This window comes from Capricornis sumatraensis, chromosome 13, assembly GCF_032405125.1.
Source record: "Capricornis sumatraensis isolate serow.1 chromosome 13, serow.2, whole genome shotgun sequence".
Taxonomy (NCBI): Eukaryota; Metazoa; Chordata; class Mammalia; order Artiodactyla; family Bovidae; genus Capricornis; species Capricornis sumatraensis.
Window position 1 is genome coordinate 89,539,264 of NC_091081.1, and position 13,137 is coordinate 89,552,400.

Below are 13,137 nucleotides of genomic sequence, written 5' to 3' on the forward strand. Positions count from 1 at the left end.
TCCCAACCCAGGGATCGAACCCAGGTCTCCTGCATTGCGGGTGGATTCTTTACCATCTGAGCCACCAGGCAAGTCCATGAATACTGAAGTGGGTAGCCTGTCCCTTCTCCAGGGGATCTTCCTGACTCAGGGATCAAACCCGGGTCTGCTGCACAGCAGGCAGACTCTTTATCAGCTGAGCCCCCAGGGAAGTGCCTGTCCCGTGTACAACCTTTTACCAAAAACCCGTAACTGGTAGGTTTGGCTTCTTCCTCCAAATATCAACACAGTTTTAGAAAAAGCTTAGGAAGACCCCTTCAAGTGGATTCCATGAGGCCCACGTGGGAATTCTATCCAGACTCAGTGGAGGCCTGGGTATCGACGTCTGTGCCTGGCCCTTGGAAACAGCGGTGTTTCAGAGGCTGTGCAGAAAGCAGTCCCTCTGTTCTGCCCTCACCTCTGGAAACCACCCAGTCGGAACAGGTGAACTTCTTTATTCTAAAATGCTAATCTCCAAAGAGCGCCTCTTGAGACTGTTCACGGCTATCTAGTGTCTAGTATAGAGTTATTTCAGCTTGCTTTCTCATTGTCTGCCTTCAAAAGTTTCCGCCAATCTGTGCATTTAGCCCAGGAGGGGCTGACGGAGCCCAGACCCTCTGAGGCTTCCCGGGGGTGGGGGACGCCCCTTCCCCCCAGGCCTTCTCTCTGCCTCCCAGCCACAGAAGCAGCCTGGAAAAATTCAGGGCAAAGTGCTCTACGAACTGAAGATGCTCTCAGCAAGCAGATTTCCTGAAAATCCCACCTTCTGGAAAAGCTGAGGGAAATTTCCTTTGAAAAATAAACACCACATACAAGGGTTTCTTTCCAAAAGCACTTTTATGCTCAACACACGAGTGTTGGAAAGACTGTGGCGTGGACTCACATGAAGCGCATTCTCCTCCCAGGGTGAGAGGGCGTCCTCATGGTGGGAAGGACGAGGGTTTGCTGACCACCAGCTACGTCCCTGGCAGGGGAGGCTACAGGGACAGACTTGACTTGCAAAGACAATGGCATTTTGGGTGTTTATTCACCTGGAGCATTTGACAAGGACTCATACTCCAACCCCGTTTCTCGAGCCCAGTGCTGCAGCCGTCAGGGACACTGCCCACCCCCGATGCACACAGGACCCAGGGCACCCATCCCGGGCTCAGGGCACAGGGCCCGGGAGGCAGGACGTCAGGCCTGCAACCCTGGAGTCCTGGAGACGTCCACTGGGCCCCACGGGCGACGCGCCAGAGTCACAGCCTAACCCAGGGGCGGCGCGCCAGAGTCACCCAGGCAGCTCCTCTGAGGGGACCCCTGTCAAGGGGCGGCTTCTGGGTGGGACCAAGCAGAGGTGTCAGATGGCGGCCCGAACACCAAACCCCGAGCGAGGTTGGGCTTGTCCTCGGCTGAGGCCCCTCTGCTGGTGGGCCCGCCCCTCACACCATGGTCATGACCTTCAGGGCGGCCGGCTGGAACCTGCGGATCTTCCTCTTGAGGGCCTTGGAGGCCTTGACGCGGCACAGCCTGGGCACCGGGGGCAGGGCCAGCCTGGAGCTGGCGCGGGCCCGCTGGCCCGGCTGCCCGCCGCCCCCAGAGTCGCTGCCGCTGGACTCGGCGTCCCCGAAGCGGCTGGCGGTGTGGTCGCTGGCCTCGTCCCCGCTGCTTTCGGCCGCGGTGGAGAGGAGCGGCGAGGCACACTCAGCCGAGCGTTCCGAGCCATCTGATGCGCTGCGGGCGCGGGCAACCTGCCGGGCCGGCGGGGGCCTGGGCCTGGCGAACACAGGCCGTGGGCCGCCCCCTCTCCGGGCCGCAGGTCTGTGGGGCCCCAGGCTGGGGTCCGGGCGCGCCCGGGCTGAGATCTCCACTGAGGACTGCCACCGGCGCTGCCTCTTCCGTGCCGCCCCCCCGGGCGCCCCTAGCGGCGCGGCTTCCCAGGGGAACAAGGCCTGGGCTGATGCCCGGTGGCCCTCCCGCCGCGCCACCAGCAGAGGCACGAAGAAGGACACAGGGTACAGGCTGGACTCAGAGCAGGACCGGCCGGGCGCCTCTGTGGCCAGTGTGGGCCTCTGGGGAGTGCTTCCCAACTCTGGGGGCGGCCGGGGGACCCCGAGGGCGCCCCACTGCAGCTGTGGCCTCTCAGGCCCCAGCGTCTTGTCACTGGGCCCCCTCCTGACCATCACAGGCTTGGTCTTGGGGGGCCCCGTGGGGTAAGCTCCACTGGAGACCAGGCGGGGGTGGGCACAGTGTCCGTCCACACGCCCGCTTGGCCACCTGCCTCCACCCGGCCAGCCAGCGAGCGCCGACGGCCGAGTGGGGCAGTGGGGAGCGGGGGCCCGGCCACAGGCCAGCTGGGGGGCGTCTGGATGGGCCTCCCCGTGTGTATGGCCGTGACATGGGCCACGTCCCACCTCGGGATGGCTGCTGGGGCGTGGGGTGCCCACAGAGGGCGTGGGTGCCGGCCGGGCGAGGCTGTCCCCGCCGGTGGCCCCACTCACCACTGCCCTCCCGGGGGTGCAGGCCGGCTTCTCCAGGCCACCTTCACCGTCCACCTTCCGGGCACCGAGCTGCGGCGGGGCTGGGGACGCCTTCCCTCTGGGGGCCCCCCGTGCACTCCCACGGGCCCGCAGCTGCAGCAGCCGCTCAATGTAGGCCGCAGGCGGGCCAGCCTCGAAGGCCAGCCCGGAACGCACGGGGCTGGGGCCTGCGTGGCTGGTGGGGGGTGGGCGGGGGGGCGCGCAGCCCTCGCTCTGCGGTGTCTCCCTGGCCAGAGCGAACAGTGGGCTCTGCAGGGCCACGGCGTGCAGCGGGCTGGGGTAGGGATACACCTCCCGGCCACCCCGGGACACCAGGTCGCACTGGTACTTGGGGTCCACCCCGTGGCAGAGGAAGGGAGCGGCCATGGGGTGTGCCCCGGCTTTCTGCAGCCCCACATCGGCTGGCAGGATCCTTTCAAGGTCACCTGGGAAGGAGAAAAAGAGGGAGGTGTCAACGAGGGAAGATGCGGGCGCCGCCCTGGGACAGGAAGCGTCCCCCGCCCAGCCGCGGCAGGACGACCCCAGCCCCGCACACGCGGTGTCTAGACACGTGGGCAGCCGCCGCACATCCACCACCTGCCACTCCAGCCACAGCCGGGGGGGGCGAGGCCGAGACCCTGATGCCCAGTTTCTGCCCTCGTGCGGCAAAGGTGCCGAGGACGCAGAGAGAAGGGGGGTCAGGGACAAGGTCATGGGGCAGACCGTCCCTGAGACGTCTGGAGACGCGCCCACCATCCGCTGGCTCAGGTCCAGCACCGGGAGTGAGGTGCTGCTCCTTTTGGGACCGCCTGAGGGACGGGGAGTGTGGGGACCATCTGTGGGCCGGGGCGGGGGAGCCGCGGGTGAGCTGAGCTCTCTCCACGTCTGTCCGTGCCCAGCTCTGCTCCATCCTGGTCCCAGGTGGGCCACGGAAGGCTATGGAAGGATGCTCGTTTTAAATAAGAAGACGTGCTTTTCATCACCACAGCCCTGCTACGATGAACAGAAGCGGGCCTTTGGGTCCTCCGTCCATCCAAAAGCCCATGGAAACCCTGGAGCAGCCCCTGTTGGGGTGGAAACCCCCCCCACACACACAAGGACAGGGCTTCCTGTTCTGTGCTTGGCAGGTCGGGGCTGGGCCCACCGGGATGTGAGCTTGGGGCTGACCTCACCTCCTCGGGGGGCGGGGCTCGAGGGCCCGGCGGGCCCCCCACTGCCCGGCTCTCCTCACCTGTGGACACCGGCCGTGGCCGGGGCTCCTCCTGAGGTAGCTGGCCTGGCCCCTCCTCGCTGGCCGGGGGCCCCCACACGGGCAGGGGGACCCCACACACGGCGGTCTCGTCGGCTGACCGGGGCCGGCAGTCCCCCGAGCCAGGCCTGGCCTTGGGGGCGGCAGGCAGCAAGGTGCCCAGGGAGCAGGACAGGTGATCGCTGCACACGGACGTGCAGGAGGTGGACAGGGAGCAGGAGCCGCCGTCGCTCAGCTCGTAGAAGCCTGGCGGGGGGTACAGGTGCTCAGTGCGGCCCAGGGAGCCCCGTGCGAGGGGCCCGTGGGGCTTGGTGGGGGGGTGCCCGGGGCGGGGATGCCCAGGACCCCCGCTGCCTCCTCCCCATCCCGGGGGGTCAGCGGGCCCTCCGCCCTCACCCACACCCCCGCTCACCACCTGCTCACCCCTCTCTGGGGCGACCGGCTCACTCCCCCACGTGACCACTGGCGTCTGGCCCCGGGAGTGGGACCCTCCTTTCCCCTCCCTCCTTGAGCCCCTCAAACTCCATCTGACGCATCAACCAGGAAAGGGGCCGCGTTCAGGGACGCCCCTGCCCGGCCCTGCTACAGGCGTGACAGGATCTTGCAAACAGAAAGACAGATGCGGCAGAGAGCACTGTCCTCGGGGAGACGCTAGTCTCCCGGGTCTGCTGTCTGAGCTGCTGTCTGAGCCTGGAACCTCGAGAGGAAGCCGGGTGCCCAGGACTGTGTCGGTCAGAATGATGCCAACCATCGCTGTATGGCCTTGAACGAGCTCGACACAGGGCACACAGGCCACGGGGAGGATGCAGTTCTGCCCTCAGGCTGCATAAACCCACAGCCTCAAAACTCGTCCTGATGTCACACAAAAGCCTCCACACCAGCTCCACCCAAACACAGCCCAGAACGTGCCTCGGCCCAGAGAGAGGAGAGAAACTCATGCGGCTTCTTCCCCACAAAGCAGCATTTTCCCAACGAAACAGTGCACAGAGAACACTCTCTCTTTTTCCCTGTGAACGCTGAGTTGCTCAGTCCTGCCCGACTCTGTGGCGCACCAGGCTCCTCGGTCCACGGGCTTCTCCAGGCAAGAATACTGGAGGGGGTTGCCGTGCCCTCCTCCAGGGGATCTTCCCGGCCCAGGGATCGAACCCGCGTCTCTTGTGTCTCCTGCATTGGCAGGCAGGTTCCTTACCACCAGCACCCCTTGGGAAGCCCCCCTTTCTTCCCAATCGCACTTAAATACAAGCATTGAAAGTATTCAGATCCTTCCGTGACGCGCACTGTCGGGCGCGGCAGTGGCTCCTGACCCAGGGGCCCGAGCAGCGGTGGGCTTGCTGGCCGGCCGTACCTGAGCTGGGCCTGCTGTCGCTGTCCGCGGCTTCGCCAGGGCCCCTGCGCACGTCCAGCTGCAGTGCGCTGATCTGACGGTCCAGCTGGTCCAGGTGTGTCTGCAGGCCGACGTCCTGGCGTCTCAAGCGGTCCTAGGAAGGGGCAGAGCGGGGCACAGGGCCGTTCTGAGTACAGACCAGGAGGCTGGGGCACTCCGTGCAGCCACCTCACATGCGGCAACCTCCCTAATCCCCCGGCAAACCCCAGCCTGCAGCCCCGAGCTCCACCCCACACATGGCCTCCCGGCCCTCCTGCCGGCTCCTCTTCCCAGGTACAGACGCTGGAATCACCGATGGTCACTTAGACATCTTCCTCTATAAGGAGACAGGGTAACGCAGCTTACGAGAGCGGGACTGGGATCCAAACCAGCCCGAGGTCCCCGCCTCCAGCAGGAGCCACCGAGGGTATTCAAGGTCCTTCCATCTCTGCAAGAGCCCACTGCCCCGGGCTCGCGCCCCGTGGACCCTGCGTCTGGTGCCTGTGCCCGTCTGTGGCACCGGGGGGAATGGGCTTTCAGCTCTGCGAGGGGACAGGAGCATCCCCAGGAGAGAAAAAGGGCCCTGCCTTCTGCAGAGCTTTAGCCTACAGGGCGCAGGTATGCCTCCCAGGTGGCTCAGACGGTAACAAATCGCCTGCAACGCAGGAGACCCGCGTTCAATCCCTGGGTCGGGAGGATCCCCTGGAGAAGGGAACGGCAACCACTCCAGTATTCTTGCCTGGAGAATCCCATGGACAGACAAGCCTGGCGGGCAACAGCCCCTGGGGCCACAAACAGCTGGACACGACTGAGCTGTGGTGTCCCAAGGGTCAAAGAGCAGAGTGAACAAGCAGGCTCTTGGAACGGAGGTGGAGAACAAACCAGGCCCTTATCGTCCTTCCCTCCCCCGTGCCGTGACCTGTAACAAACCTCAGGTCCTCCAGAGCAGCATGACCTGTCTCCCCTCCCACCCCACAGGGAGAAGGCCTTTGCCTCTCCCCGCTACACCCCGTGCACCTGCCTGATCCGATCGGCACACAACCTGCAAGGCCCCGTCCCGCGCCTGGCCCCGTCCCGCGCCTGGCACCCTGGGCATAAAGATGCACCAGGGACCCTGCTCAGGGTCGGCCCTCCCTTGAGCCGCCCCGCTGTTCTAACAGCGTCTCCCACACTAATAAACTCCATTCTCCTCTCATTCTGCCTCACGTCTGGAAATTCTTTTCCAGCCCGCACGTGGACCATGACGTGAGTGACTCACACACACACGGCTTGCACAGGAGACCCTGAGGACGGTCCTGCAGGGCTCTGGGGAGCGGGACAGGCCTGCAGGAGGGGATGCCTGGCGCCGGGGCGGGCGCAGCCTGCGCTGCCCAGCCTCCTCTGGTCTCAGGGTCCACCTCCCGGCTCTGTCCCGCTCCAGGCCTCGGCTGCCCCAGCTGTAACATGCGTGACTGTGTTAACTACATGCGTGTGCGTATCATGTAACACACATGTATGCGGTTAATGCTCACCATACACACCCACACGCGTGCACACACGTGAGTCACATGCGCGTGAAACAGCACCCGTGTTTCACAAACGCTGACGCCCCTCCTTTAGTGATAAAACTTCGCCCCGCTGTCGAGGCTCACTGCCTAAATCTCTTGTTTAGATTAGCAATGAAGTTCAAGGCCAATAATTAGTGAGTGTAATTATATGGGTCTTCCTGTTTAAGAAGGTGATTAATTGTATTTCTGTTTATTATATAGGAAATGAGTAATTACTTCAGCAATTTCAATAATACGAGAAGCCAGTCCCAGAGGGGGCAGGTGGCAGCAGCTTCTGATCCTCACAGGACAACGCCGTCGGCACACTGCTCTGGGTTAGGGGCCGAGAGCCCGGCGCCCAGTGGGTGGACCCACCCAGTCCAAATCCACTTTCCTCAGGACCCGATGCAGGGGTCTCAGAACAACCCCCACGTTTTGCAGCAAGACAGTCTCCAGCCTCATGGAACAGTATCTGTAAATCTAACGCTGTGAAAGGCAGTCCCGAGTTTATTCACGTCTTACACACTCAGAACCACCGAGACTGCCTGGTCACCTTCGTCCCTGAACATTCTCACAGAGGGAAACCTTCCCCAGGTGGACGCCTGACCTGAGAGCTGGGGGCGGGCTCCAGGACAGGCTCCAGCCAAGGATAATCACTTAGATTCAAACAAAGGGAGTTTTTACTGCAGGAGTTTAAACGCGTCGATGAGATCGCCTCCCTCCCCAGCCACGAGCCCCTTCCTCCTGAAAGAGGGCCCCTCTGGCTATTTCCTCCCTCTCCAGCCCCATCCCCCTACCAAAACTGACCCTGGCCTGTTTGTGCCGGAATAAATGCTCTGCGATTACCATGCGCCTGGCCTGGCCTGTGGCTGGCGGTTCCTGTTTAATGTCGAAAGGCCCTAGTACCTTCCAGGGAATGACCGTGTCCGCAGGACCCCGCCGCAGGGCGATAGGGCGTCTCACCCCGACGCACACCGTCCTCCATGGGGAGCTGTGTCTCTGCTTTTCATCAGCCCCTCCGTGGGCTCTAAGGCTGTGCTAAGTCAGAGGTTCCTGGGGGAGCCGCATAGAGCATGGTCTGCTGCGGAGCCGGGCGCCCAGCATTCCTGCGCTCCCCTGCATTTCTGCAGAGGCAGGCCCGCGGCAGAAATGTCACCATGGAGTAACCGCGACGGCCGTGCGGCACAGGCTCCCTCCAGAGCAGCGAGCCGCGCTGTCCCTGCGCCCCCGATGCACCACAGGCCTTCTGGCTCACAGTCGGGAAGCATGTCCTGTCTGAGTCCCCCAAACCTCGTGAGGGGCGAGGGTCTGCTGTGAAGGAGAGACAGCAGGGTTCCCAGGGGCGGGAGCCCCCGGGGGCCTCCGTTTAGACCCCCAAGCTCCCTGCCACACCAATTAACTGAGACTAGGGCGCACCTGGGAGCCTGCACTTTGACAAGCTCCCCAGGGACCAACTTTCTGTGACCACGAACGCTTGAGAACTTCTCCCCAGGGCATGCCGTTACAACCAGACGTCTGGCTTAGCCCCGTCTTCGAACTGTTGACTTCACAGGCTGCAGAGGTGGATCCCATTTCCTCTAGTTTGGCCCGTCCGCTCCCATCTGCAACCCGGCTTTCTGGACCTCTCATAGCTCTGTGGCAGATTCGGAGGGCGAATGTCCCCACATTCGGGGTACAGAGACGGCATCTAGAACACTGCCACCCTCTCCCCAAAACCTAGACACACGCACAGGAAGCAGCTCGGGCATCAGTCCTGCGGCACCGTGAGAGCCCCATCCGGCTGGGGGAGAGGCCCTCGGGAGGCCAGGGTCCCAGGTGAGCTTTGGGGACCACGGGCACCGGCGCCGCACAAGGGAGCCCTGCCTGGCCTGTGGATGCCCCTGTGCCTTCCCGTGACCTTGAGCCAGTCCATATCCTCTGAGAGGTCAGGGGGCAAGCGCTAGCGGCCCAAGGACAGCACCAGACGCTGCGGCTCCAATGGCAGTCAGGCCTCTAGCCCCTGCTGAAGGCCAGCGCCTGCCAGAGAGGAGGAGCCGCTGCTGCTCGGGCCGGGCAGCGTGACCAGCGGGAAACTCCCCACGGGGTCCCGGCAGGTGCCCAGGGCCTGCCTTCTCGTGCCCCTGGGCCCCTCTCGTGCTGGGGGCTCCTGGCGGGACGTGGAGCTTGCAGGCTCTCCGGGGCGTCCAAGGCTTCTCATCAGGGCCTCTGGGAACCTGACCCTGACAGAGATGGGAAGGGCAGCCTCGTCTCAGGGAAGGACAACCCCGGAAGATGGTCAGCTGACCGCAGCGCCGGCCACAGAGGCAGGGTCGGAGGTCACGGGGCTTTCAAGAGCTCGGAAGTCTAGGACGCAGGAAGTCTAGGACGCAGAGACTGAACCCTTCTTCCCCTTTGCTATCAGCAGTAACGGTAGCTCAGCTTGTTTATTTATCCAACAAAGACTCACTAAGCACCTACTTCGCGCTTCCTGCTGTGACTTCAGCTGCAGCAATTAGCAAGGCGCAGCTCCCTGTGGTAAGTGTTGGTGTGGGGACTGTTCCTAAAGGCAGCGTAAATCCCCCAGGTGCTCGAGCTCATTTGCACTTGGGACATCTGCGGACAAAGCTGCTGCGGGTCCCATAAAAGTTCTTCCTGTCTTCACACCTGATTGGCGGCCCCTGCCCAGGTTAACCCAGGGTGGGTGGCAGGGGTCCCTGCCTGAGCCGCGAGTTACCCAAGTGTGAGACAGAGATGGCCCTGTGATCGCCCCTTCACTGCAGAACGGGGATCACTCCTGATGCTTTCCCTGTAGGAGAGATGTGAGCCTGTTAATCGCTGGGCTGATGTCACACGCACTCAACTCTTCTCCTCTCCTGAGCACACAGTCTGTGCCAAGAATAAAGTTTCAAGACAAAGCATGCGTGTTCCTTCTGGTCTCCACATTAAAAAAACAACAAAAAAACCGGTTTGATCTTCTCTCCCAAAAGGCTACTTGTAATTAGAGGCTGAGAACCCACAAGTCTGATCTGTATATGACTTAAGCTCGGTTAATCATCAACTGTGCTCCAGCTCCCCCACAGAACAATGCACAGCAGCACCCCGGAGCTCCTTCCCGTCACACGCGTGTCAGGCACCTCTGCAGGCTTTTGCGTGCCTCCTCCAGGGAGGCTGTGTCTGGGTGCACGCGCACACACACACAGCAGCTACACCTGCAGCTCTGACTGGATTAGATATGGGGGGGGGGCGGTGAAAAGCCTATAAAGTCCCACTTGGGAACTGGCTCCTTCCCTCCATGGAGGAGCCGGGGAATCCCAGAAGGAGAGGCTGCACCGTCAGGAGACAGTGTGGGAGACACCAGGAGTCCTGGGAAGCATCGCAAGACCCTGGGCTTCCGGATGCTCTGACCCAGAAGCAGCTCACAAACCACTGGCACGACACGACTGCGCTAAGCTGACAGCAACGTGGCAGCTTCATCCAGCCTGCTTTGTACAGACGGCAACTTTAAACAGGGCCGATTTAACTTCTCAGTCAAAAGACTTTCCACTTGGCGTAATAGAGTCAGTTCTCAAACAGGCGTCTTTCTGTGGACTGTAGCCCACTCAGTCATGTCTGACTACTCCTGACCCCATGGACTGCGGCCCGCCAGGCTCCTCTGTCCATAGAATTCTCCAGGGTAGCCATTCCCTTCTCCAGGGGACCTTTCTGAACCAGGGATCGATCCTGTCTCCTGCCTTGCAGGCAGATTCTTTACCGCCTGAGCCACCAGGGAAGCCTTCTAATTTTTCATTAAAAAAGTACTGCAACCCTGCAAAAACTCTCTTCAGCTGACGCCAATACATGAAGTGAAATCACACAGATCAATCACGGGGCAGTGAGCTGAGTGTCCCCAGTGGCACAAAGGGAACCCGCGTGTGGAGGAGTCCGCTGCTGGCCCAGGAGGCTTGGTCCCACCGCCTCTGCGTCCAGGGGACACACCTCTTTTCGTGGGTCAGGTTACATTTAAAGTTGGAGAGGCCTCATCAGAGCCACACTTCCCCCAACGTCTAGTTACAATGACAGCACCCCAGAGCTCAGCCTGGGCGCAGGCCAGCTGAGGGGCGCGTGGCACTCTGTCCCCCGACCCACTCCGCAGGGAGACACTGGCGCCCGGAATAGGCATTCCAAGGAGCGCCCCCCCCCCCCCCCGCAGGGCAAACCGATTTGATGCGTTCTTGTCAGCGCAAGAGGGAAACTCCAACCCACAGGAATTCATCCTCAAAGTCTGTATGCGCCGGGCGACACGCAGAGCCGGGCGCAGCCCCAGGGCGCAGGCTGGCTGGGCAGCTCTCAGCACCCGCATCTGTGGAGCCTCTGCGTTCGTCTGCGTTGGGACCGAGCTGCGTCCTCCAAGGCCGCCGAGGGTGCCCTTCGATCGGCCGCCTCCCGCCCCGCGCGCCCCCCGCGCCCCCGCGCGCTCCTTACCAGCTGCTCCTGCAGCGCCGCCAGCGCCGCCTCCAGCCGCAGCTCATGGGCGCGGGGGCCGCGGGGGGCGGCGGGCCCGGGCGGGGGCGGCCCGGCCAGCGCGCCCCACACGCGCGCCTGCTGCCTAGCGCGCAGCCCCCGCAGCTCGTGCAGCCCCGCGAGCGCCGCGCGCAGCCTGGCGCCCACCCGGCGGCGGTCCCAGCCCGCGGGCCCCGGCGGTCCGCCCGGCGCCCACATCCCGCGCTCGGCCCCGCGAGCCGCCCCGGCCTCGCTCCCGGCGTCCGGAGCGCCCGGCCGTGCGCGCCCGCCTCCGCGCCGCCGCCGCTCCCCGCCCCCGGCCCGCGGGCCGCCGAGGCGGGCTGGGACCTATCGGTGGCCGCGGAGGCGGCGTCTGCACCCGCCCCAGGGTCACAGCGGCCGCCCCCGGGCCCGCCCCGTCGGCGGGGGCCCGCGCCCCGGGCACCTGGGCCGCGCGCTCCCGGGCGCTCCGGAGGACGCGCGGGGACCCCGGAGGGAGACTCGGGGGAAGAGCCGCCGCGCGGGCGGTGGGCAAGTGTGAAAACAGACTGAAGGCGGTGGGACGTTTTGTTCAGATTAAAAGCAAGTTTTTATAAAACAAATTGCCGCATAGTTTCGCATTGTAGGATTGTTACCATTATAAATTTATTAGAACTTTGGAAAAAAACTCCCCTTTTCCTAGAAGGCTCAGCTTCTTTTTTTTTTAAATTTTATAATGAAAGCTTTATTGAGATATAATTCCCCTTTTTAGAATGTTCAGTTCAATGGCCCCTTAGTATGCTCACCAAGAACTATTACCCCAGTCACCTTCAGGTAACGTTTTTACCTCCCTTCCCCAAAGAAGCCCTGCCTAGCTAGTGGCCCAGTCCTCCCGAGGCACCCCCAACTTGAAGCTGCCTGTTTGGGACATTTTATAGAAACAGAATCAAACAAGAGATGGTCTTTTAGGACTGACTTCTGTTACTGATCATGCTTTCAGGGTTCATCCACGTTGTAGCAAGTATTACTTCATTCCTTTTCATTGGTAAATAATGTTCCACCGTATGGCAGGACCCACTTTTATTTATCTGTTTAGTCCTTAACAGGCTGTTTTCCACTTTGTGGTAACTATTATGATTAGCGCTGCTATGGAATTCATGTACAAGTTTTTCTTGTGTGTGTGTGTGTGGAGATATGTTTTCATTTCTCTTGAGTTTGTATCTAAGAGTGGAGTTCCTAGGTCCTTGGTAACTTCTGTGTCCAGTCTTCTGAGGAACTGCACCCGCCCCAGGGCCACAGACTGCTTCCCATCATTTCCCGGCCCCATCAGCACTGAGGGCTCCAAGTGCTGCACACCCTCACCAACATTAATCTCAGAGCTAGCTGTTCCAGGATGAATGAAGTGGTCTCTCACTGTGACTTTGATTTCCATTTTCCTCAAGGCAAGTGATGCTAGTATCTTTTCACGTGCTTATTGGCTGTTTGCTTGTCTTTAGCAAAATGTCTGTTCAGATCCTTTGCCAATTTTTAAAAAACTGGGTTGTCTTCTCTTTGAAATGTAAATATTCTTTGTGTATTCTAGAAACACTTCCATTTGAAATGATTTGCAAGCATTTCATTCACTCTGTGGGGTGTCCTCTCACTCCCTTGATAGTGTACTTTGCAGCAAAAAGTTTTTAATTCTGACTAAGACCAAATTACCTCTTTGTTGTTGCCTGTTCTTTCAGCGTCCTGTCTAAGAAACCACTGTTTAATCCAAGGTCAAAGATTATATCTGTGCTTTTCCCCTAAGATTTAAAAATAGCTTTGGTGCTTATGTTGAAGTCTTTGGTCCGGTTTTAGTTAATTTTTGTGCATGTTATGAGGCAGGAGTCCAGCTTCATTTTTAAACGTGAATATTCAGTGTTCCCAGCACCATTTGTTAGAAAGACCTTTTTTTCCCCCATTAAATTGCCCTGGGACCTTTGTTGAAAATCAGTTGATTCAGAAAAATCAATTCCTAGATTCTCAATTCTATCTCACTGGAGTGTCTGTCTATCCTTTAGC

General features: G+C 61.0%; 1 protein-coding gene across 1 annotated transcript; it reads right to left on the reverse strand.

The window, feature by feature from the left end:
- Positions 1-1,439: 1,439 nt before the first annotated feature.
- Positions 1,440-11,331, reverse strand: DACT2 (dishevelled binding antagonist of beta catenin 2). Its single transcript, XM_068984982.1, has 4 exons — positions 11,095-11,331; positions 5,111-5,243; positions 3,748-4,011; positions 1,440-2,962 (listed from the first exon to the last, which is right to left on the reverse strand). Exons 1-4 carry the CDS (start codon positions 11,329-11,331, stop codon positions 1,440-1,442), a joined length of 2,157 nt encoding a protein of 718 aa, XP_068841083.1.
- Between the last annotated feature and the right edge of the window lie 1,806 nt (positions 11,332-13,137).

Bases quoted from the DNA above. Each gene is read 5' to 3' on its own strand.
- DACT2 (XM_068984982.1), bottom strand. From the start codon at position 11,331: ATGTGGGCGCCGGGCGGACCGCCGGGGCCCGCGGGCTGGGACCGCCGC. The intron at 5,244-11,094 runs GTAAGGAGCGCG...GCCCCTTCCTAG, and splicing joins CGGCGCTGCAGGAGCAGCTG to GACCGCTTGAGACGCCAGGA. The intron at 2,963-3,747 runs GTGAGGAGAGCC...TCTCCTTCCCAG, and splicing joins GCCACGGCCGGTGTCCACAG to GTGACCTTGAAAGGATCCTG.